The 26911-nt window shown below is 39.1% G+C and overlaps 1 protein-coding gene across 1 annotated transcript in view; it reads right to left on the minus strand.

Moving 5' to 3' along the window:
- The window catches only part of Sel1l2 (sel-1 suppressor of lin-12-like 2 (C. elegans)), a 160112-nt gene extending 137800 nt beyond the window's left edge, over positions 1-22312 (minus strand). Inside the window, exon 1 of the mRNA NM_001033296.2 lies at positions 22177-22312. Coding sequence (NP_001028468.1) covers positions 22177-22234 — 58 coding nt within the window. The 5' untranslated portion in view covers positions 22235-22312. The remainder of the gene's footprint in view (positions 1-22176) is intronic.
- Positions 22313-26911: the final 4599 nt, after the last annotated feature.

Raw genomic sequence — 26911 nt, forward strand, 5'->3', positions numbered from 1 at the left:
GATGGGAAGAGGGACCATGACTAGGTAGTAAAGATATCAGCATTCTCTTCTCCAAGACAGCCAGCAACCTAGTGGCCAACATGTCTGGCTTCTTCTTCACCCCCTTGACCAGCTTCAAAGACCTGGAGGGCTTTTTATCTCTCCCACCAATAGGATTCCCTTGCTGATCGACTGACCCTAAGAGTTCATGGCCAGATGAGGACATATTTATACAAGAATGATGGGTCAGTCAGCTATTCTGTCTTTGTTCAAACTGAACAACCTTAAGTTAAGGAAGGAAGACCTTTCAAAGACTTAAAAACTTGAGCACTCCAGGAAAGATTGGTGTTGGAGGTTGGCATGGTGCTATATATTCAAGTGTTAAATACTGGCCTCCAAAACCTGGTTTCAGTCTACACAACCTCGTTCTCATGTATACTAAATGGTATAAACTTTCCTCTCCAATCTTCTCTGACTGGTTAAATAAAAATGGCTACAGCCAATTACTGGGGAGAATAGAGGCAGACAGGGCTTTAGTTACTGGGCTGGGGATCACAGGTAGAAACCATGAGGAAGAGGCGAGAGAGAGAATGAGAGAGAACAGGAGAGAACAGGAGGTCTCCATTAGATGGGCTGGACCAGGAGCATGTGGCCCCTGAGGACAGACAGATAGAAAGAGCTCGGGTGAGACTCAAACAGCAAGTAACTTGGGGAACACATCTGGGAAATAGTCTAGGGTAGAAAAAATAGTGTAGAGGTAATCATCCAATAATTGTGCTAAAGCTGATTAAATAAATCCAAAGGACTTTGAATCAATCATTGGGGGACAGGGCAGACCAGGTCATTATAAGAACTAATAGTTATTAAATACCTAGCAACGAACATACTGGATTTTTCAGGCTCCCAAGTTCTTCCAGTACTTTCCAGAGAGACTTCTCTATGTGTTCTTGGGGTGTGTGTGTGTGTGTGTGTGTGCTTCCTCATCACTAATTAAAGCCTGTCTTCACTAGGTGAGTCTCCGCAGGGAGACAAGCGAACAGGAGCTGTGTGAGAGTTCAGAGAAACTCCCCACAAAGGGATATTTATTTTGTGGTGGTGGGAATTGGGCTTTCTGAGGAGAGTGGAATGTAAATCAGCCTCTTTTCATTTTGTGCCTGCATTCATATGATAGCAGCCTTACCGATTTAGTCGTGATTGATCTAATTTTATTCTAATTTACACGTACCCTCAGAATAATTTCCCCTCCACAGACACACATCCTCTTAAAAAGCCATTAAGTCCTTGTGGTATAAAAATGAAATCGCTCACTTGACCTCCAGTTTCCTTCATAATCGAGTTTAACCCCATATTCATAGCTCCCTTTAAATCCAAATAATCCCTACCTCATTAGCTACTGGTTAGACCTTTGAAAGTTCTCTTCCTCCATTTATATAATCTCCACATTTTCTATTGAAACTGGACTAAAATTATTGAAAATTTCACCCCCAAAGCCACATGTCTACGCCTTTTATGCATTTGATTTGCAAGCCACTTAACTTTAGATAGCTCCAAAAATGATGCTTAGAAAGGGCTCTCCATAACTCCTCATGTGTCTGTATACACATGGGTAAGTTTTAAAAAACGCTTTGAGCCTCATTTCCTATCAGCTTGGAGCACCTGCCTTTCCTTTAAATTGTATGTCCACTCCTTAAAGAACACCTACAGGGTAGCATGGGGCAGAATCCAAGTGTGGAAGTGTTTGCCAAAGGCAAGTATTGAATTCAAGGCAGCAAAATAATAAATATCAGTTCTCTTCTCCTTTTCCAATGACCTATCTTTTTAAAAAATCCCTGTGCTATAAAGATCATACCCAACTAGGCCAACTAGGCAAGTGGTCTACCACTGAGGTAGGCATACATGCCCAGCCTCCAGAAGACATGTCTTGCACCTGTGGGTCTGCATCTGCACAGATGGCGTTGCTTCCCATTGACTTACAATAAAGAAGCTTTACTTTGTAAGCAGGAGAAGCAGTCACAGCCCAAGACTTTACCTTCTCCTCAGCTTTTAACTCTGATCACTGCTGTCTCTACCTTTCCCTTCAAGCCTCTTGCCTCAGTAACTTGTGTTGTACCCAGTGTTCTGGTTACAGTCCTTCAGTTCCCTTCTCCATGGCTTGGATTTGCTCCTTCTCTAGCAGAATTCACAAGACTCTTTGTCTACTTTTTGATAGGAGGATACTGTTATCTTCCTGTCCAGCCCAGGAGTGAGAGTCTCCTCAACATCTCGCTCTCCTACTCTGCTGCTCACATGGCCAGTGCCTTTTCTCTTCCCCAGATCTCGTGCAGAATTAAATGATGCCTATGTTCAGCCTTCAGACATGACTACACTCTCTAGATACGCATCACAATAGCACACTAACACCAGTTTCTACACCGTGTATGTTTCTCATGCGAGGGGCAGCTCTTCTGGTCCTCTCTTTACAGGAGTGATTTATAATAATGACACCCACATAACTAGACCAGACTTTGAAGTAACGAAGAAATACAAAAATGGAGATTAAAGAAATTGAAACTTGTAATAAAAGGACTGTGAAAATGAAAACGCTCATACCATAATAACTTTGCTGAAGGACAAATGTATTTAATGTAGTAGCTATAGACTTGATAAGGGACTACTGGTGGAGTTACATGAGTTAATATGGTAATTTGCTGGGTGTTTCAAAAGTAATCTACAATTTAGTGTTGATATCTGAGAAAGAAAGGTATTTTTTTAAACTCTTTCTCCTCCACTGCTTTCTTCAAGAACAACAACAACAAAAAATTGACAAAACTTCCATAAAATAAAGTTACTATGGGAATAAGCTAGCAGTAAGTGAATAGTGCTTTTATTTACTTTGATTCATATACATTTTAATTGAACAGAAAAGGCTAAATAATTCCTTCAGCACTGCTGAAGATTTTCCTTCTAGAAGTCTCATTGTACATGGCAGCAAAAAAAAAAAAAAAAAAAGTAACATCAAACCTGCAAAAAATACTTGGATAGTTTTAAGTGTGCCTGTCATAATCCCTAACATATAAGAGGTGTTAGTGGATGTTAGTTCTATTAATTTTTGCTTAGGTGAGAAGTAACTTGGTAGGAATATAAATTACATAAGGGAAAACATGGTGGGGATGCTAGCTGATGCTTTCCTCCTGGTTCTTCATTTTACATCAGGTCCTTTCTTTATTCATTCTATGAGTTGTTCGTTGCATCCTAAAACAAAACAAAACAAAACAACAAAACAAAACAAGAAAATAAACAAACAAAATCCCAAATGGAAGTGGTAGAAAGATCTAAGCATGGATGTGGAATGCACCATATATAGCATCAAGGTAGTAGCAAGTTTTTCTGGGAGCCATTCCCCAAATGGGAAAAGACTTTCTCAATTAGGAGTGGGGAGTGTGGTAGAGCAGTCGCAGAGAGCAGCTTTCACTTTGGTCCCCTGAAATTGAGGTTAAATAGATATTCAATCCATTCCTAAATTTTAAGAAAGTTCTATGTACTGTAGATTAGTTTGTAAACTAGAATTAAATGATACTCTATTTAGTTTACTATGCATTAGAAGCCCGAAGGCTTTGTTAATGGTGAGTGTACAATGTGCCCCATGCTCTAGGGATGGGGCAAGTTAGCTTTTAACTGGAGACACACTGGTGGTTTAGTTGAAAAGGTGGGACTTTGCAGTTGATAATTTCCAGTTTCAGTTTTGAAGAAGAATGGCAGCACCTAAGCTATGAGTTTAAGTGCCATCAATGAGGAGCGACAGAGGTACAATTAAACAGGCAGTAAGATGACGTGGCTAGACTCCTATTACCTATAACCTCCACATTCTGAACAAAATCATGACTTCTCATATGCCCCTTACCCAAGTCAGCCAAGGGGACTGCCACACAATCAAGTTTAAAATCTAGGGGAAAGAATGTTTTTGACAGGGTCTTACTCTGGCTGGCTTGGAACTCACTATGTATCCAAGGTGACACTGAATTTGGAGCAGGCTTCCTCAGCCTCCTGAGTGCTGAGGTTGCAGGCATGTGTCACCAGGCCCAACCTGGATAATGTTTTATTTATTCCTCTCCAACACTCCAATGGCCACAAAAAACAAACAAACAAACAAACATGGTTTTCTCTGAATAGTATAGTTGTGTGCAGAGAGTGGAGGGAGCCATTCTGAGCCCTAAATGAAATCCTGCATGTAGAGTGCTTGACACAGGGGAGGCATTCGGCATTGACTTCATTTCCTGCTCTATTCTGTTCTTATTGATGTGGGGGTGTCCACCTCCACACAACATTCATCTTATACTTTAGTCTGAGTACTTCCTCAATATCAGAATGTTTTCCCTTCCTTTCCCCAATGTGCAAATGCCAGTCATCCTCTCAGGATATGTGTGTCCTCTTCAATAATGGAGCCGAATCGTTTCCTCTTAATCCATCTTTGTGAAGTGACTAAGTGCATTTGTTCTTCTACTTCCTGGGGATTGATTGACTTCAATGATGCTTCCCTTTTAGAGATTTCCCCAAACTTATGCTGTGTGTCACTCAAGGTGGCACCCAACCATAGTCTGAGTACAATACTATATTTCTTATTTTTCCTTTCTAGTTTCATGAATGGACTTTTCGTCTACATTGCTCCAACACTAGAAAGTCACAGATTTGGGGGATGGGCTTATTTATTTTAGGGTACTTTTAAGTTTATATGTATTCATGCATGGCTGACTGATTGATTAGTAGGGACTGAACTAAGACAAATAATAGGCAGAACTGGGGCTCGAACTCCACAGCCAGTCCCACAACACCCAGAGGAAGCTCCACTCCAAGGCACTCTAACATGCCCAGGTTCATAGGATCAGAGGTGAAGAGGACACATCATTTGCCTGAACAGCAGAAGTAACTGGGACCAGCAGGACCCAGGGATCCAGAAACTCCCCCTGACCAGTGGCACGGGCTCCTTCTGGTCTGGGCCGGTGCCCCAAGCAGAGCTTGGGTGCAAACTCTGCAGCCAGTCCCACAACACCCAGAGGAAGCTCTACTCCCAGGCACTCTAACATGCCCAGGATCATAGACCAGAAGATCCCAGCAGCTTGGTCACACCAGGGTCTTAGGGTCCCAGAGGCAGCTTGACTCCCAGGAACTCTGACACACCCAGGATCTCAGGATCAGAGGATCCCAGAATCACAGGATCGCAGAGACAGATAAACTCTGAGGAGTGCTGACACAACCAGGATCACAGGAAGGATAGGCTCCAGTCAGATATTGTGAGGGGAGGTAACACTAGATAACCAGATGGTGGGAGGCAAGCATAAGAACATAAGCAACAGAAACCAAGGTTACTTGGCATCATCAGAACCCAATTCTTCCATCATAGCAAGTCCTGGATACACCATCACACTGGTAAAGCAAGATTTGGATCTAAAAATCACTTCTCATGATGATGATGACAGAGGACTTTAAGGACATAAATAACTCCCTTAAAGAAGTATAATAGAACACAGGTAAACAGGTAGAAGCCCTTAAAGAGGAAACACAACAATCCCTTAAAAAATTACAGGAAAACAATCAAACAGGTGAAGGAACTGATCAAAACCATCCAAGATCTAAAAATGGAAATAGAAACAATAAAGAAATCACAAATCACCCTGGAGTTAGAAAACCTAGGAAAGGGAGCAGGAGTCATAGATGCAAGCATCACCAACAGAATAAAAGAAGAGAGAATCTTGGGAGCAGAAGATACCATAGAAAACATTGACACAACAGGCAGAGAAAATGCAAGAAACAAAAAGCTCCTAACCCAAAACATCCAGGAAATCCAGGACACAATGAGAAGACAAAACCTAAGGATAATAGGTAAAGAAGAGAGTGAAGATTCCTAACTTAAGGGCCAGTAAATATCTTCAACCAAATTATAGAAGAAAACCCATGAACATACAAGAAGCCTACAGAACTCTAAATAGACTAGAGCAGAAAAGAAACTCCTCCCATCACATAATGATCAAAACACCAAATGCACTAAACAAAGAAAGAATATTAAAAGTAATAAGGTAAAAAGGTCAAGTGACATATAAAGGTAAACCTATCAGAATTACACCAGACTTCTCATCAGAGTCTATGAAAGCTAGAAGATCCTGGGCAGATGCCATACAGACCCTGAGAGAACACAAATGCCAGCCCAGACTACTATACCCAGCAAAATTCTCAAATACTGTAGACAGAGAAACCAAGATATTCCATGACAAAACCAAATTTACATAATATCTTTCCCAAAATCTAGACCTACAATGTATAATAGATGGAAAACACCAACACAAGGACAGAAACTACACCCTAGAAAAAAAAGAGAAAGTAATCTTTCAACAAACCCCAAAGAAGATAGCCACACAAACATAATTCCACCCTAACAACAAAAATAACAGGAAGTAACAATCACTTTTCCTTAATATCCCTTAACATCAATGGACTCGATTCCCCAATAAAAAGACATAGATCGACAGACAGACTGGATATGTAAACAGGACCCAGCATTTTTCTGCATACAGGAAATGTATTTCAGTGACAAAGACAGACACTACCTACCTCAGAATAAAAGGTTGGAAAACAATTTTCCAAGCAAATGGTCCCAAGAAACATGCTGGAGTAGCCATTCTAATATCGAATAAAATCAACTTTCAACCTAAAGTTCTCAAAAAAGATAAGGAAGGACACCTCATACTTGTTAAAGGAAAAAATCTACCAAGATGAACTCTCAATTCTGAACATCTATGCTCCAAATGCAAGGGCATCCACATTCATAAAAGAAACTTTACTAAATCTCAAAGCACACATCACACCCATACAATAATAGTGAGAGACTTCAACAGCCCACTCTCAGCAACTGACAGATCATGGAAACAGAAACTAAACAGAGACACAGTGAAACTAACAGAAGTTATGAACCAAATGGATCTAACAGATATTTATAGAACATTTCATCCTAAAGCAAAAGAATATACCTTCTTCTCAGTACTTCATAGTACCTTCTCCAAAATCAACCATATAATCGGTCACAAAACAGGCCTCAACAGATACAAGAAGACTGACATAATCCCATGCACCTCATCCGATCACCACGGACTAAGGCCGGTCTAAAATTCCAACAAAAACAAAGGAAAGCACACATACACATGGAGGCTGAACAACACTCTAGTCAATGATAACTTGGTCAAGGAAGAAATAAGGAAAAAAATTAAAGACTTTTTAGAATTTAATAAAATCGAAGACACATAATATCAAACCCTATGGGATACAAAGAAAGCAGTGGTAAGAGGAAAACTCATAGCTCTAAGTGCCTCCAAAAAGAAACTGGAGAGAACTTACACTAGCAGCTTGACAGTACATCTGGAAGCTCTAGAACAAAAAGAAGCAAATATACCCAAGAGGATTAGAAGGCAGGAAATAATCAAACTCAGGGCTGAAATCAACCAACTAGAAACAAAAAGAACTTTACAAAGAATCAACCAAACCAGAAGCTGGTTCTTTAAGAAAATCAACAAGATAGATAAACCCTTAGCTAGACTTACCAGAGGGCACAGAGACAGTATCCAAATTCATAAAATCAGAAATCGAAAGGGAGACATAACAACAAAATATATATTAAAATAATTATCCTTTTTGTTGAAGATTAACAGTTGAAAGTATTAGAAGCATTTTCTACAAATAGTATGGAAATATTAATGATAATTTTTCTCACTGTTCTTGAAATTAGCATTTTCTTTTTTTCTTTCTTCTTTTATTAGATATTTTCTTTATATACATTTCAAATGCTATCCTGAAAGTTCCCTATACCCTCCCTCTGCCCTGCTCCCCTACCCACCCACTCCTGCTTCTTGGCCCTGGCATTCCCCTGTATTGGGGAAATTAGCATTTTCTTAATGCTTAATTTCAAAGAGTTTTGCTATTTTGAAATTTTAAAAATACACTTCCTGATAAAATAATTTCTCTCCTACAAACACTGATAATCTTTTTAAGTAAACTTATATTTAGAGAATATACACAGATGTATAGTGCATTTTAAATACTCTCTCACTATGTCAGGTGGTATCATATAAGGCTTTTGAATATATTTCTTAATGATTCATTTTAATATTTTATGCTCTTTTACTATGTTTAATTCACAAAGAATATTTTGCATGTTTTGAAACAATTTAGTAGTCAGCATTAGATATTGGATCTCCACTTATGGATAGTATTGAATGTTCATTAATGATATTTTAGGATATGAATATAAAAGTTGAACACTTTTTGTGTGTTATTTGATTCTCAAAATACTCTATATTATTAATATGTTTGATATATAGAATGCATTTAAATAGTAAAAAAATTAAGACAAATAATAAATGTTTTCCTGTAATGTGATGTCAAATTTTCCTAAGTATTTTAAGAATTTGTTTCACTAATTTCTTTTTGTTTTTATAGTTTCACAGTACTGGAGATTGAATTGAATCCAGGCCTTGTGCATCCTCATACATTTCCAGCCTTCAACCAACTCCTAAGCTGGTTTAGGACTTCATGAACCCTGTAACTTATGCCCTTTCACTGTCAGGAAGCCACTCTTTTTTTTTTATTTTATTTTTATTGTAACAGCAATCTTCAAAAGCAAAACAAAGGATCCCGGTATGATTGGACTTTAAAACATAAATAACCAACTTACTGCACCACTAATGATACACAATAGACGTCTTTGCAGGACCCACTCAGGCAGATGTCAGCTGCCATAGACTTCAAAGGAACAAAGCTGGTAATAAGGAAATGCTTCTTTTGTGCAAACTTTCCTTCTTAAAAATCGCCAAAAGTCTCATAGTGAGATGGATACCAAATAAGAGTCCTGAATCCTCATTAAAGTTTTATTTACTAAAACAAAGAACACAGTATTCTAGGTATTCAAATTGCATCTTTTTTTTCATTTAAAATGTATCTATATTTAAAAGACAGAAATAGATAAATCGTGGATAGTTTTCATAATTACAGAAGCGTGGCTCTGAAATTAATTTTTTAAAAAAATTTTATTAGGTATTTTCCTCATTTACATTTCCAATGCTATCCCAAAAGTCCCCCATACCCCCCACTCCCCTACCCACCCTCTCCCCCTTTTTGGCCCTGGCGTTCCCCTGTACTGGGGCATATAAAGTTTGCAAGTCCAATGGGCCTCTCTTTCCAGTGATGGGTGGTGGCGCACACCGGTAGGATTTGCTGAAGGAGGCAGAGGCAGGAGGATCACGGGTTCGAGGCCAGGGAGCCACTCTTTAAGTATGAAAAAGCTATGTGAATGAGCAGCAGAATAAGACCATAGGATTCAGAACTTTTCAATCTTTGTTCTAGTTCCCTTTGTAAATGTTTGTAGTGAGGCACTAGTCCTACCTCAGTTTTGTCTTCTCTACTTATTTAAATGATTATAGTATCATGTAGTACCATTTGATATTGTTATAATGTACTTCAGAGTGATTTAAAGTGTTATTTAAATAAGAATGATGCAGTGTTAATTAAAAGAACACTTTTTATCTATATATGTATATCTCTACCAAATACAGGAAATAACTATGTGGAAAATCCTGAAGAGTTTTTGTGTTTTATAGCATATATTTTAGCATATTTATCATACATATACAAAATTAAATATGTGCTCTTAGAAATAGAATGACCTTTGCTCTACATATACTTGAGTTAATGTCTAGCATACATTTAATATGGAGATAAATCAGTTTGTGCTTATTGAGATGCTTTGTCAAACACCTTGTTCTCAAAGATATCTGATGTGTTATATAAATAAAATCCAGAATAAACAACTAAACAGTATAATTTCAAGCTCGTAAGAGGGTTGTCTCTGTAATCCTATCACTTGATAGCCAGCATAGACAGACCCTTGTGATGTCTTCAGTCACGTTGCTGTTACAAAGCAGTATTGCAAGGATATATTACATTTCATTATTTGTGTGTGTGTGTGTGTGTGTGTGTGTGTGTGTGTGTGAAGCACTTGGAAAGGTCAGAGAACAACTTGCAGGAGTCTATTTTCTCCTTCCATTGTGTGGGGTCCAGTGATTGAACTTAGCCAGGGTTGGTGGCAAGCACTTTTACCCTCTTCGTATTGGGACATTTCTCTTAAGCATATGGACAGTTTAGTCACTAGCATTCATTACTGTCCACCTTTTACCCATTGAAGTGAAAAACCTTCTTTAGACATTATTTCCCGTTCATGCATTTGTCTCTGCCCCATTTTCTTGGTTATTTGTATATTCGTTTGCCAGTACTCTAATTATTGTATATGCATAATAGTGATTTGCTGTTTATGAAAGAACATTTCTACGTGCAGATGTACATGCACACACATATACATTCTTCCTCAGTGTTCCTCCCTTTTTGTGGATTCTAAAAATTTCATTTCCTAAGTGAATTTTAGAGAAAGTTTTTTTTAAACTAGTTATAAACCTGTGGATACTTTTAATATTAATCCATGGTACTTGTATCTTAGTTTACAAAGCTCTGACATATTTATTGATGTTCTTTCAAAGCATGGTAACTTATTCATAGCTTCTATTTAATTTCTTCAGAAAAATCATTTTCCTTCATATATGGTATTATATCTTCATTAAGATTCCAAATTATTTATAATATAGTTATTGTGGAAGGAGGTTAAAATGAGTTTGGGTGTTGAATTCTTAAAAATGTATTTATTTCGTGTCTATGAATGCTTTGTCTGCACGTCTGTCTGAACACCGTTTACATGCCTAGTTCCTAAGGAAATAAGCAGAGGTTGTCAGAACCCCTGGAACTGGAGTTCCTGGGGGTGATGTGGGGCTGATGATAGAGCCCAAGTCCTTTGGAACAGCAACGGGTGCTGTAACTTTTGAGTCTTCTCTTCAGCCCCAGACAGTGACATTTTTTAAAAGAAAATGAACTTTCATTTAGATTCGTCTGTCGTGCCTTAAATGCTCCTTTGGTTACTATTGATTTGTTTACTTTCCTCCCAGACTCGTGTTTTCTTTTGCAGGAACACAGTTTCCAGCCATTATTTCCACTAGCGTTTATGGGAAATCAATTTTCCAACTCCATTTAGGTTAGAAATTGTTTTATTTTGTCACTATACTTGTCTGATAGTCTGTCAAATTATAGATTCTAAATGCAAAGTAGTGTTCACTTTGACACTTAGAATGTTACTTAGTACAGTTTAAGCCAACGTGATACTTTTTGTCTCTAATAATTACACACACACACACACACACACACACCCTTTTCCCGATTCACAGTCTTACTATGTAGACCAGGCAAATCTCCTGCCTGTCCTCTGAGTCCTGGCTCCTCCTCAGAGGCTTTTAAGATTTCTTGTTATCAAGAAGCTCTAAAAAATTGACCATCATGTTCTATCAGTGGGGTGTTTTATTTTTCTCAGTCCTATTGTTGGCACTCAATGAAACATCATTTAAAACTCTGTCAGATCTCTGAAATTTTGATTTTATTTCTTTATTTTTCCTCTCAGTCCTATGTATTCCACCAGGAAATCCTATCATATGACATCGTAGCTTTCTCTGAGCTTCTTGACTTTCCTCTCATTTCCCCGGCAGTCTGCATATGAGCTGAAAGACTCTGAGTCCCTGGGTTACTCTTCAGCCGTGTTTGTTTAATATTTGGCCTTGAATCCTTGATTTTTATTGTCACATATTTCATTTCTGAAATATATCATCTTTTTGTTTCATTGACGCCTTTTTCTGCTTTGTGGCTACATACAGACTGTGTCATCATTTATGTTTCCATGGGTCTGTTTTTTTTTTTTTTTTTTTTTTTTTTTTTTTTTTTTTGTAATGATGAGTTTTGACCCTTGCTGTTCGTTTTAGTTTTCTCATGTGTGCTGTTTGTACTGTTCCCTCCCAGTGTATATGTGGGCCTGCATGTGTAGTATGTCTGTGCAAGCATATGTCTGTCTGCGGAGCTTGGCGCTTCTTTGCATGAAATTGGTTTTGCTCAAATGTTTGGTAAATCATTTGATTTCCCTAATCTTGTTGAGAATGCTGTTTCTAACTACTTAGGCTTTCTAACTGTGACTCTGTGGGTACTGCAGCATGTATTGTCTGAGTGTACCAGGAGCTAATCTTTGAATCTCCTCCAGCTCTGTGCTCACCCTTATGCTCCCACCAGGAACCAAAAGAAGTGCTTTAATCTGTTGTCTTTTTGTGAGGGAATTGTGTCTAGGATCCCCCTCACGTACTGACGTCTGAGAATGCTTAAGTCCCTTAAATAAAACTTGGAAGTGTCAGCAGAAAAACCATATAGTTTCCCATGCATTTTGTATCATTTTGAGATTACTTATACCTAACCTAAATGATATGTAAATATTTACATCATACTGCGTAGGGAATGTTTGACTAGAAAAAGCCACTTATACATATTCAGTAAAGAAATCCTACCCCCAATATTACATGAGTGATTGGCTGGATTCACAGAAACCTGCTATGGATATGGAAGCCTGGCTACACTTAGCTGTTTTTATTATGTCCTGTAAACTGTCTGTGAGTGGCCACTACAGTGAGATTGTCTTTCCACAGAAAACATATGAATCAAGTCCTGCTAGGTGCGCTAGGCACTAGCAATATAAAACTGCCTTAGACCTGAGAGTTCTAGGGTTCAGTGCTTAGGGTGGGCAGGGTAATCTCAGCTTGCTGGGTCCCAGAAAGGCTAGCTTGTAGTCACAGCTTCTCAGAAATGCATTCTTTTTTTTCTTCCCCTTTTCTTTCTGCTCTAGATGTATCAAGTCTGACAGCTCCCTGGCTTTGGGAAGGGGGACTTTACTATTGACTTTTAAAAGGTCTCATGTTCTGCTTCTTCCCTTGGGTAGATCTTGAATATTAGATTCTGTGCTCTTTTCCTTATTAGGGCATTCAAAGCAAAGCAGACACTCATCTGACTCAGAGAAAAGGGCCCTTTGATGCTGGCAGGCAGCTCTGAGATGGGGAGAGTGTGTTCTGGGCTTGCTTTGTACTCTGTGATTATCTTCCCAGACTCTTCTTCTTAACTTTTTACATTGTAGTTTGTTTAAATGCTTTTAAAGTGTGTTGCTAAGTCCAATTTATCTACCTGATTATGAGATTGACAGATAAACATGTTGGAGCTGGAAGTAACCATTCTGCGTGAGTTCCTGCAGACCCAGAAAGACAAATGTCTTCTTTGAGCATGTTAGCCTTGAATTTGCAGGTGTATGTGGTCCAGTTGGAATGTCCATAGAAGCCAGGAAATCAGTAGGGGGCCATGGGCACAGCTCAGTGGAGATAAGATACAGTATACGTATAAAGAACTAGAGAGGGATAATGTTACAGGAAGGGTTTAGTGGGAACAGAGATGAGGAGACAGAGTATGATCAGGCAACACAGAAGGGATAACTAACATTAAAGACATGTCTTTTAAAAATCACATGGAGGCCTACCACTGTGGAAGTTTCCTAAAACATACACATGCACTATGTAAACATATAAATATCCACATTTAAATGGAGTTACCCTGTAATGATGCAATAATGCTCCTACTAGATATCACAGAACAATAAATGAAAACTCCAGTTCCCTGAAATGGGGTACCACCTTTGTAATTGTTGATCAGTAAGGTACAACAGATGCCTGAATATTGCAGGCTCTTGTCAGGGCTCTTGATTACCTCCCAGAATGGTACAGCAAGATCTTATTGCTTAAGAGACTGTACGCTTGAGTCATAAACACGGGGATATCAAGCTGGTACTGGGAGGAAGCTTCATACCTGCTTGCTAGCTGTCACAGTGCAAGAAGTCACTATACATAGGGGAGAGAAAAAATCACCAATCTCACCCATCTGTGAACCCTGCAAGCTGCAACAATGAAAGGCCTGGCAAGACACATATTAGTGGTGCAATAGGCACGAATGTCACAGGAGTATCTACCACTTTTGATTTGCTATAAGGCCCACTGCATAAGGTGAATCTCTACCTTGAGCCATTGTTGGGGCCTAAGAACATGTGGCTAAATAGGTCATAGGCTCTAGAGAGCAATCTATTGCTATTACTTTGCTAAATGGACATAATATTAATCTATGACTGCTAGTGATATCCATAGATTAATATATTTTTCAACTCTCATTGGGAAAGCATTTTTTTCCTTTGTAGTAGATGGCAGTTAACACAGAGACCCACAACTGATTAAGGTCTCTTAATAAAAGACTGGAGTGTTCAACCCTGAACAAGTCTTCTATATCATACCCCCACCTTCCAAGGCTCAGCTATGAGGAAAGAGGACAGAGAAAGATTATAAAAGACATGGACAGGGTTAGATAACTACAAAGAAACAGTGTTTTCTGGAGACAGCTGAGAAGTTAGAAGTGTGAATTCACAGCAGGCTACACAAAATTCCAGTCTGGAGAAGGGTGGGCATGAAGTCTCATCCATAGCTTAGGAGCTATTGGCAGTTGATAGTGATTGGGAGAGAGTTAGTTTTCTTTAAAGATGTGTCTCTTGATGGGTGGACCATCCTACAGTGAAGGTCATATATCCAAGAGTATATCTATTTGATGGTTAAAAATAAGACACCAAGTTTGGGGATAGGGAAGGGAAATGGATCTGTGAGGAGTTGGGGAAGGGTGATTATGAACAAAAACATTTTATGAAATTCTCAAGGAACTAGCAAACATGGAAAACAAACACAACTTTAAAAAAAAATTACTCCAAGCCGGGCGTGGTGGTGCACACCTTTAATCCCAGCACTCGGGAGGCAGAGGCAGGCAGATTTCTGAGTTCGAGGCCAGCCTGGTCTACAAAGTAAGTTCCAGGACAGCCAGAGCTATACAGAGAAACCCTGTCTCAAAAAAAAAAAAAAAAAAAAACCCAAACCAAACAAACAAACAAAAACCTCCAACTGAGCTAATCAAATACACTAATAATCCCTTTCTGTTTCCCTACCCCTAAACTTCCCAGTACTATTACTCTGTGATCTTGGTTCTCAGTCTGTGGGGAAGGGCTTAAAGAAGCTTTTAATTTGTTGGTGTTGTTGTTTCTAAAGAGACTCTTGCTATGTAGAGCAGGCTGGCCCTGAACTCTCCAGCCTTTTGTTTGAGCCTGTCAAGTGTCCAGTTACGACATGTACCATCACATCCAGTTAAAAGAAGTTTCAAGAAAACAAATTCTATTTTTATTGTAGGCACGAATTACAAATTATATTTCTATTGTAATTCATAGTTAAATGATCAGTAAACTATGTAAACTATGTAATCAAGACTCGGAAATTATAATTAACAAGCAGAGGACTCCAGCTAAATGCCAAAAATCACATCAAAAGGGGGAAAATGCTGCCACTGTGATTTATGCAATCATCATATTGCTGAAACGACTGGTGGGAAAGAAAGCACCCACTATCCTGGCTGAGTGTTTTGTATGACGGCAAATGTAAGCACACTGTATTCTAAAGTATTTGGGTGATTGAATTTTTTTATTTCTCATATGAATTTTTTTATTTCTCATATGACTTCTTGGTAGAATGTAGAAACACCTGAAGCAAGTCAACAGATAATGAGGCAAACACCCAGAGCAGTCCTTTGGAGAATGTAGACCTGTGCAAGCCAACAGGTACTGCACAGTCAAAGCCTTCCATTACCCAATAAAACTGGGGCTTATAAAATGCTACACTTCAAGGTTCTAAAAGGCCTGTAGGTTGAGAAAGATAAAAGTATCGATTTGACTTACTCCTGTGGGTTTTGGGAATGCAGTTTTTTACGAATATTAGAGTTACCGTTTAGTTCTGCAAGAGCTTTTGAGTATGCGCTTTATTTAACAAATTTTTTTAAGTGTGTATGAGTGTTTTTGCCTACATATATGCGTATACACTAGTTGTGTGCTATGTCCTAGAACTGAGTTAAGATGACTGTGAGCTACCATGTGTGCATTGGGAACTGAATTTGGAATCCTCTACAAAAACATCAAGTGTCCTTGATTGTCTGAGCTATCTCCCCAGAGCATGCTCCACTCTCTTTTAAGGTAGCGTATTGATGTACTTCCTAGACTGGCACTGAACTTGACATACAGCCCAAGTTGGTCTCAAATTCCAATGCCTCCTATTGGGATTACCAGTATATGCTACTATATACTAATTTCTCTTTCTAAATAAAAATGACAGTAGCACATACTGAAGAGAGGACAGTCTTTAAAACTTGGCACAGGGAGAACTGTATGTAAACATGTATAAGAAGGAGAGGACTTACCTAATAGTAAACATTAAGTGAAAATACTTTAAAGACTTACATGTAGATCAAATAGACTAGAAGCCGTAAAAGTATTAGCATAAGGCACGAGGACAAGATTGATAGAAACGTGTATGAATTTCTTGGCTATGGCCCCAAGGGTATAGGAATAAAAGTGAAATAGGCAAAGGAGATGGAGTCAAAATAAAAACAAAGAGCACTGTGCAAAGAAAACGACAAAATGAAGAGACAACAGAGGGATAGGGGCACATGCTTGCAAACCACACCTATGTCCCCCAGGTGCAATTGTTAGGTGATAATAGTAAAGAAGCAGGCAGATATTGTTTACTGGTACTGTTTAAGTTCAGCTCTCTGTGTGATGGGTGGGCTTGCCCTTTCTAGATGCGATTGCTAGGCTTCTTGTTCACTGAGCTCTGGTTACTTTGAGACTTGCAATATGTGCCCTTTTCAATTAGGATAATGAGATGCTGGCCAGATGAGCTGGTAACTTTTTATTTTTCTAATTATAGAAATAAATGACAGTGAGGAGTTGCTACTAGAAAGAAAAGATTTTTTGGGTCCTGGGTGCCTCGGGCTGAATTACTGATTTTGTTCACCGTGGTAACACTCAGTACCTTATAGCTCCTTAAGTTGGAAGCTGGTTTGGTGGGGAGGACAGAAAACAATTTCATTGACTTTCATTTTCTAAGCTATATACCTTAACATGAGTGTCTATTTTTCTATTATAATAAAAGAATTTTATTTTGAGGTTTTGTCAAAAGGGAAACTCCTAGTAATTGCTCTAGAATATTTCCTTGGTGAATGTAAAATCAAGGATAGTCATGTAGCAACCCAGTCTGCATGTTATCATCTTCACCTAGTGCAATCAAAGTGTAATAGATATCAAGTGGGAAAATATGCATACAAAGCGAGCTTGCAAAGTGTATGTGGAGGTGGTGGGGAGGAGAGAGTGGTTCCATTTGCCTTGTAAAGTACAGAAGAAGGACCTGAAGAGGGAAAGCAAACCACCAAGGGGTGATTTTATGTATGAATCACAAGCACTAGCCTGAGAAGCAGCCGCCTTCTCCTCAGCTAGCAGCGTCCCTGAGTTTCTGTGCACCTGGAACCAAGAAACGATCTACTGAAATCTCACGCCCGACCTGCAAAGTGCCACACAGTTCAGGAAGATCTCTGTAATCATTGTCATCTCTACTTTGTTTCCTTGTCAGCTGACTGGCTGAAATCTTGGTTCTGTCCTTGGCTTCTGCACTAAAAGTTTCCAGGAACTCTAACGGTTTCCCAGACATTAGTTAGCTCCAATGGTCCCTTGTCAGCCACGGCCTTAGCCACCATTCTTGATGATATGTGTCACTGCTGGCCATTCACCTTCAACATCTGGGTCACTGTTCTCCCTCATCCTTGTCAACCACCCTGTCTTCTCAGTGTCCCCTGCTACTGCAATATCTCATGTCCATGTTGTTTTCTGTTTGGATCAGTCTACAACCACTTATGGGCTCCACCATCACTAGGGCTATACAGGGAGAATCCACTTAGCACTGTACTGCAAAGGTAGTTTTTCCTAAAGAAATAATTCTCTGAGTAAACCATTAAAATACTTCCCATTTGCTTACAAGATCCAGTTCAGATTTTATAGCCCGTCACATCCTCTTTCTACCACGTCAACCTCACTCGCTGCTGGGCTCCTTTTTATGCCCTACACCACAGTAAATGGATGCACTTTATAGACTACGCTCTTTTATCTTCTGTGTCTTTATTCCCTAGCTCTGCCATGAAGTGTTCTTGCTTTCCCTTTCCCGATCACTCACTAACCTTTCAAGGTTAAGTTTATGCCATTTGGTTTAAGAAGCCTCCCCGAGCACTCCATGCACCAACATAAAGGACCTCTCCCATGTTTGTACACCACAGTGCCATTTAAACACTTCTAAGACCCACAGAACTTTGGCATTTGTTAATTTGCTTTTGTTTTTCCTTTAAGACTCTAAGATGGTCAAGAATAAGGTCTGTGTATTAGTTATTTCTGTATCCTCATTGCTCTGGCATGTAACTTTCATTAAACACCCTTTCTTCTCTTAGTGGTTTTTAGACTATTTGGGAAGTTATAAATTGTTACCATAGTAGAATTTTATTTCTTTATTATTTGAGGGACTCAGAATTAAATCTCTGGCTTAGTGCATGCCAGGAAAGTGCTTTACTTTGGTGCTACCTCTCACTGTGTGTTCGTCTTTTGAAATGGTGCCTCACCATGCTGCCTAGGTTGGTGTCTAACGTCTGACTCTCCCACCTGAGCCTCCTGCATAGTTGGGATTGCAGGCACATGCTTCTCATATTACTTTTAAAGTATTTTTATTAACACCAGAAAAAAAATATTCCTTCCAAGTGGAATATGGTTCCTTTTTTTTTTTGAGTGCTTAATTTAAGTGCTTTATTGGGGACTTTGAAATTTGAACCTTTGTAAGAATGTCTCTTTTACCTGATGAAAAAAAATGGATGCAGCTACTTTAGGTGAGAATGAGAATTTTGGTGAAGAGGAGGAAAGGTCTTCAAGACTTTCTACAAGGAGTAAAAGAAAATAGTTGTCTTTGAAAATATTTCGATTTTTCCCCGAATCAATATCTGTAGATCTCAAAAATTTTAAACTTCTTAAAGACGGAGAGAGAAAAAAGTACAGGAGGGGCAATTTCTATACTTTGTAGAAAAATTAACAAAATTATGTTTAAATTGGAAATATTGCTTGTAAGAATTTTTTTTATATTAGAGCATGTTATTAATTTCACCATAGGTTTTTTTTCCTTTTTAAAATTAATTCTGTTGCAATATGAAGCAAGGTTAAATGAATAAAAGTTGCTATAGAAAACTGCAAACTGTTTTTTACTACAGATGCATTGTAATAATTTTTTTTAATTAGGTATTTTCCTCATTTACATTTTCAATGCTATCCCAAAGGTCCCCCATACCCACTCCCCCAATCCCCTACCCACCCACTCCCCCTTTTTGGCCCTGGCGTTCCCATGTACTGGGGCATATAAAGTTTGCAAGTCCAATGGGCCTCTCTTTGCAGTGATGGCCGACTAGGCCATCTTTTGATACATATGCAGCTAAAGACAAGAGCTCCCGGGTACTGGTTAGTTCATATTGTTGTTCCACATATAGGGTTGCAGTTCCCTATAGCTCCTTGGGTAATTTCTCTAGCTCCTCCATTAGGGGCCGTGTGACCCATCCAATAGCTGACTGTGAGCCTCCACTTCTGTGTTTGCTAGGCCCCGGCATAGTCTCACAAGAGAGAGCTATAACTGGGTCCTTTCAGCGAAATCTTGCTAGTGTATGCAATGGTGTCAGCATTTGGAAGCTGATTATGGGATGGATCCCTGCATATGGCAGTCACTAGATGGTCCATCCTTTCGTCACAGCTCCAAATTTTGTCTCTGTAACTCCTTCTATGGGTGTTTTGTTCCCATTTCTAAGAAAGGGTAAAGTGTCCACACTCTGGAATATGGTTCCTAATCGTTCCATATTGTGGAACCCATGGTAACTCAATGTACTTTCAGCCTTTGAGAAGTTGAATCTTTTAAGGCTTTTTACATCCACAAAGTTGTAAAACATATATTCTTCTGTACCTAGTTTCTTTTGCTTAGCATAATATTTTCAAGGCTTAGCCATATTGTGCTCTATTTTGCTGAGTAATATTTCATTGTACAGCTACAACATGCTTTTGTGATGGACATTTGGGTTTGACTTGCTGCAGGAGCCTGGCGCAGCTGGTTACACTGTACCTACAATCTGAAGCAGAAAGGGGTGGGCACACACTACTCAGCTCCACTTCACCATATTTTATATAGCCTAGAATCCCAATCAGCTAATGGCTCCCATCTCGATTAGTGTAGTTAAGATAATTTCTCCAATACACACCTGTCTCCTACAGGATTCTAAATTCTGTAAAGTTACAATCAACACAAGTACAACTCCACTCCTTGTCATCTGGAAGACTTGCTTCTGAGGATCAGCAGAGTCCCCCTAGCTGGGTTTTCAGTCCAAGCCTTCTTCTCCTTTATGATAAATTTGTGTCATTGCCAGTTGGAGCCTTTTCAGTGTGAGGTCATGCCCTCAAGACACCTTTCCTGTTATGATGGTGCAGTCTATATCGGTTGCTGAATGACAGAAAGATTGGCCCCATGCGTTGAGCTTTATGTCTGGATCAGACATACGGGTTTGAGCAGATGTGGCACGAGTCTGAATTCCGGCAGAATTTTGATTGATGGCTCCAGGAGAACTGCTAGTGACACATCTCATCAGGTGTGCACCAAGGAAAACAGCTCCGTTTTCTACAGTAACCCTTTTTAATGGGTGTAATGGAGTTTCTAATTATGGTTTCACTTTTCATTTCCTTAATGACCTTAATGCAAAATTTCTTTTGTTGTGTGTGAGAGTGGCCACCTGTACATCTTGTTTGTAAAAATCTCCAATAAATCCCTTCACCTATTTAAAAAGTGAGTCATTTGGGTGCTGTGTAAGGTATCTTTATATATTCTGAGTACTAATAAACTCTTTTATTTTCTTTTTAAGAAAGATTTACTTACATATTTTATGCATGTGAGTGCTCTATTTGCATGGATGCCTATCTGATAGAAGAAGGAATTGGGCAGAAGAGGGCATCGGATCTCATTACAGATGGCTGTGAGCCACCATGTGGTTGCTGGGAACTTAGGACCCTTGGAATGGCAGCCAGCACTCTTAATGACTGAGCCATCTCTCTAGTCCCTGAGTACTAAACTCCTACTGGGTGTGAATTGTCATTTTTTTTTCTCCAGTTCTCTGATGGCCTCTTTTGAAATAGAATCATTTTTAATTGACATCCAGTGGGCTCTTTTTCTCTTTTTGATTATGCTCTTGGTGGAAAATCTAAGCCCGTGATTACCTCATCTGGGGGCAGCATGCTTTGCTTCACTCTTTTAGAGTTTTAAAGCTTCAGCTTCTGTTTATGTCTCTTATCCAATCGGAATTAATTTATGTATATGGTATGAGGTAGGGTCCAAATTCCTCCTTCTGTCCATAGCACGGACTTTTAATACAGGGGCAAGAGTGCGCATTCTCCACTTATTCCTGATTTCAGGGAAAGATGTAACCTTTTCATTGTTTATTGTGTTAGCTGTGGATGACCTTTCAGGATGCTACGCTTTTTCATTGGCTTCATGGAAATTCACTTTAGTTTATTGAGTGTTTGTAATTGCAAATGTGTTGTATTTTGTCAGGTGCTTTTTCTGCATTAATAGGGGTGGTCATATGTTTTTTTATTTTATTCTATTATATGATGTATAACATTAATTAATTTTCAGGGAGTAAGCTAACCTTAAACTTCTGGGTCAAATCCAAATGAATGTTCTTTGTATTGAATCTTATGACTAAATTTTTTGCATATTCCATAAAACGACTCTGAGAAATGGACAAGGAAACAAGGCAAAATAACTTCCTTTTTAAGATAGTGACCTTGGAGGTAACATTGAAGCTTCAGAAATAAAATTGTGATTGTATCAAGTATTTACAAGGATAAAAGTTTGTAGAATTTTTCTACCCTTTGATCCCATAGTAGTCCTTTAAAGTTGTTGATTTGACTTAACTCTCTGGCCTAAATAGCTCTACTTTATAAAGATTATAGCTTCCTTATAGATATCTCTCTCTTTCTCTCTCTCCTGTCTCCCCTCTTCTCTCTTTTATATATATTTTATATGTATATATAATATATATGTATATATATTATACACATACACACACACACACACACACACACACAAACACACACACCTCCAATCAGTATTGTCTTAAGTTCTTGTTTAAAATTATTGTTAACTGGGAAGTTAGTGAGGTTCCTTCTGACTTTCTAACTGGCTTAAAGTCTTGGCGCAGTTAGTGAGAAGAGAGGAGACATTTATAGAGAATTGTAAGGACAGATACACTTACTTTTGGTTGTGACCTCGATAATGATCAATATCTCTACTAACAAAGCCAAGGGATTCATCTCCTAAGCAGCTCCTTTTTACTTTAACACGGGCTGAATTAGGTGGCTGGCCCACAAGCTTCCTCTTCTCAGGTCTGTGGGATTCAAGACTCAGTTGCTAAGCAACCACTTCCTCACTCTTGGGCCAATGGGCTTCTTGGAAGTTCCTTTGAAGTTGGAATGAAGCTTGGCTGGGTGTTTGGGAAGAGCAGGCTATGAGAAGGGACCCTATTTAGTCTGCCATTCTTGTGGTTGGAGACGAAGGCTAAACTTAAAATAAGTAGAGGTGACTTCCTAATACGGAAGGAGATACCATAAGCCTAGTATGTATGTTTTTATACTAAGTTCAACTGTTCAGGATCATTGGAGAATCTTCCTTTGTGTTACCTCTAGAGACACATATTATCGTTTTTAAAAAAGATTTATTTATTTTATGCATATGAGCACACTATTGCTCTCTTCAGACACACCAGAAGAGGGCATCAGATCTCATTACAGATAGTTGTGAGTCACCATGTGATTGCTGGGAATTGAACTCAGGACCTCTAGAAGTCAGTGCTCTTAATCACTGAGCCATCTCTCTGCCCCACCGCCCCCTTTAACTATACTATATGAAGATGCTTGAGGCTGGATAATGTTATAGAAAAGAGGTTTAGTTCAGTTCACAGTCCAGGGTGTGCAAAAGTGTAGGAGCCACATCCTGTTAGCAAAGCCCAGACATAGTTATAGGGTATCACACAGCAGCAAAGGCAGGGAGTCCACCCTGTACAAGCACATTTCTTCTAGGATCTTCCCTTTCCGGGTCACATTTCTTTATTTAATTTGTAGGAGGTGGATATACACATGCCATGCGCAAATGTGGCAGTCAGAGAACAATTTGAGTGAGTCAGTTTTCTCCTTCCACCTTGAGAGTCCTGAGGGCATTTACCTCACGTTGTTGGGCGTGGTAGCCAGGACCGTTGCCTGCTGAGCCACCTTGCTGGCCTGCTCTTCCCCTTCTTATAAAGCCACCACATTCAACCATGGGGTCTCTACACTGCTGACCATATATAATTCTAACCATCTCCAAAACATTATTGTAAGACCAAGTTATTGACCTTCTCCAGTATCTCATAATGGAGGTTAAATCTTAGCACATGGAGCCTTGCAAAGGACACACAAGCATATCCATATCACAGCAAGGAGTAATTAAGTACTGACAGCATTCCTAAGATTAAGGCATCCCTAGGCTATGGCAGATAAGAAGACTATGGGACAAATCTGTTTTGTTCCAAAATGAGTGTTCAAGGAAAAGACCGGAAATATTAAGAATATCTAAAAGGTAGAACAGGTTGAGAAATTTTATCTAAAGTATACACGACTTTTACATTGAGTGCAAGCAATTATTTCAGAAAGACTATTGTCATGGATTTTTAGATTACTCCCTTTGTTAGTTTTCCATTGCTATAGTAACAAATCATCATAAATTTAGAGGGTTAAAATGATATAAATTTATTCTCTTTCAGTTCCTGGGGACAGACATCTGAAATAACGATTAGACAGTGAAAGCCAAGCGCCTCTTTTGGAGGCACTAGGGAAGAACACACGTCTCTCCCTCTCTCTTTTGTTTATTCTTTTTTGTTGTTGTGCTGATAATTGAACTCAGGGTCTTTGGAATGCCAGGCAAAGGCTCTACTGCTAAGCCAGAACATAGCCTAGAATAAAGCTGTTTACCTTATATTTATGTATAGGTATTTATTTGCACGCATTTATCTATATCACATATATGCCATTGAATGTCAGAGGTCATCAGATCCCTAGTATTGGAGATAGGTGTGGCTGTTGATAACTAAACACAGGTTCTTTGTGATAGCACTAAGTATTCTTAACTACTGAGACATCTCCCAGCCCTCAGAATACATTCTTTAATCTTCAATTTTCAGTTTATGGCGGCTGCTAGTATTCAGTAACTTGTGACTACATTCCTTCAATCTCTGTTCAGTAGTCACTTTTTTTTGTACAGTCACATACTCTTTCAAGATGGAGATACAGTGTGAGAAATTTCTCTTTGTGCAAATATTACAGAATGTACTTGATAACCATACATAGTACGGGGTAATCACACACACTGACCTCCTGATGCAGTCCACAGACAGTGTGAACATAAGATGTACATAGCTGCTGCAAGCATGACATGGCATTCTTTCAATAGAGAATGTCACTTTTATAAGTAGAGAAATATACTATAAAAATGATCAAATTTATAGAAAGACAAAAGTTATAGAAAAGTCAATGAATTAACCAGTAACAGTCATTTAGTAATACAGTCAGGTCATATGTAATGTATACGATTGCATGTGCTGTTCTTCTACATAACAATATGTTTGCCCCAGCATCCATATAGACAGATGGTGGATGCATTGTGATATGTGGCTACAATGGCTCTGATGTCGCTAGACAATTAGAACTCTATAGCTCTTTTATAATTTTATGGCAATACCATCATATATGTGGTTCATTGTTAGAAAAATGTTATTTACTGCCTGACTGTAGTAGTCTGTCTCTCTTCTGTAATCACAAATGAAAAAATGATAAACTATGAAGGTACTTCTTATGTAGTTAAAGGAGCACCGATGACACAGATAGAGAGACTGGGAGTAGAGATCAAGTGGGAATCGAGGATGGTTTGATAGAGAATGACGTTATTTGGAATTTTTTTCTTTCCTCATTCGTAGATAGTCTCAGTAGCCCAGGGTGGTATGAAACTTACAGTCTTTTGGTCTCAGTCTCCTGAGTGTAGGGATCACAGGTATATACAAGCAATGCCAGACCTAAGAACATGATGCTAAAGTAGTGTCAAAAGGATGAGAATAAGTTAATCACACAAATCATGTTTCAGATGTAGTGTTGACATGGAAGAAGGCCATGTGGTGAGGACAAGGTATGCTCAAACAAATGAAAATTCATAAATGAGGGTATATCTAGACTACAGATTGGGGGTGCGATGTGGGTAGAAAATGGTATAGGGCTGGAATGGTGGAAGATGGTCACTCCATTCTTCATGACTGTACTAGTAAACTTAGTGTGGCCAAAATAAAATACCACAGAATAGAGGGCTTAAGTAACAGAAAGAGTTACCCACTCTTTTGGAGGCTGAGGGCCTGAGATTAGGATATCAGGGTGGTAGAGTTCTGATGAAGATCCTCCTGTTGGCTTGAAGACACCTGCTTTCTCTGTATTTTTATATGGCAGAGAAAGGATAGGCAAGGGAGGGAAGGCCAGCTCTCTCTCCCATTAAAAAGGTTATGTCCTATCAGACTATGACCCTGCCTCTTAACAATATTCTTTCCAGATATAACTGCATTGCATCGAAGGACTACAAACCCAGAAATATTGAGGTGGGTGGAACACAATTCAGTCCTTAGCAAAGAGCAATAAAAGTCCTTAATTTCCACCAATGGGATGGCATGGTCTTCTCTGACAAGACAGTGAGAGATGTGGTGGTGAAGAGACTGGGTAGAGGTCAGAAGTGAACAGCGAGGCTGGTGAGGAAGTTTCTCTAGTGGCTCAGGGTGATCCAGACAGCATTTCTGTTGGAAACTAGAGCATTGCAGACTAATCCACAAGGTAAAATTGAGCAGATTCGATATGAACACGAAGGCACGAGAAGGACCTGGGTGGCGCTTGGCTTTTCACACTGCTTACCTGAGCGTGCAACAAAGGTATCCAGACAGGAGCACTCCAAGGAGATCAAATGGAGGGGAAGAATCATGAACTGTTTTGAGAGCTGAACATTTCCGGAATGTTTGAGAGACAGTTTAACCTTTTTGGAATGATACTTTTTATTATTATAATAATTACCACTAAGTACTTAAACCATTACTTCGTAAATATCATTGGCTCAACACAATAAAAGCCTTTGAGCTGACATGAGATGTTAACAGTGCAGCATGGTGGAAGGACATGGTGGAAGGACCCTAGGCTGGTGTGCAGCCTCCCTGAGGAAGAGCTACCTGGTAGGAAGCACTCTCTGGCAGACACCTAACGTTGAGGACTTTTAAATAAGTCAAATTTTTCCTGAATGAAATATGATCTTTAGATGCTGATCTGGCTCATAATGACATCATGAAATACCCAAGGCAGGCTACTTAGGAAATAAAGGTACCCCCATTTTGCCATATGGTCCTGGAGGCTCAAGTCCAAGACTAGGTGGCCCCATTAGTATGAGTCTCTGGTGATGGTGCCACATCATGGATGGAATGTTACATGTCAAGCTAGAAAGCAGAGAAGCACAAACAAGACTCTCATAATTCTCTTTGGAAACAGGCCTCAGTGACATCCCTAGGACCTACTTCTTAAAGGTCTCACCACCTTGGAATTGTGGCACATTCAGGAAGAAAGCTTTGGATGCTTGGTCCTTTGAGGGACATCCTCCATGTGTCAAACCACACCTCTTGGTTAATGTTAACACTGCCTTGACCATCCATGAGAACTTCGTCATCTTTCCTCCCAAAGTCTACCCCATTGCCATTTTATCTGGATTCTACATGAGTCAAAGCCCTTCTTATTTCATTATCAGTGTGATTTCAAAGGCTTCCTTCTTGAAGCTTTTTTCTCCCAACAAAAATAATGTTTTATGTATTTGATAGCATTTAAAGAAAAATCCCAAAGAAAAATGTCAAAATAAATATTACTGTTTTATGATGTTGTGAATTCATT

This window comes from Mus musculus, chromosome 2 (genome assembly GCF_000001635.26).
Source record: "Mus musculus strain C57BL/6J chromosome 2, GRCm38.p6 C57BL/6J".
NCBI lineage: Eukaryota > Metazoa > Chordata > Mammalia > Rodentia > Muridae > Mus > Mus musculus.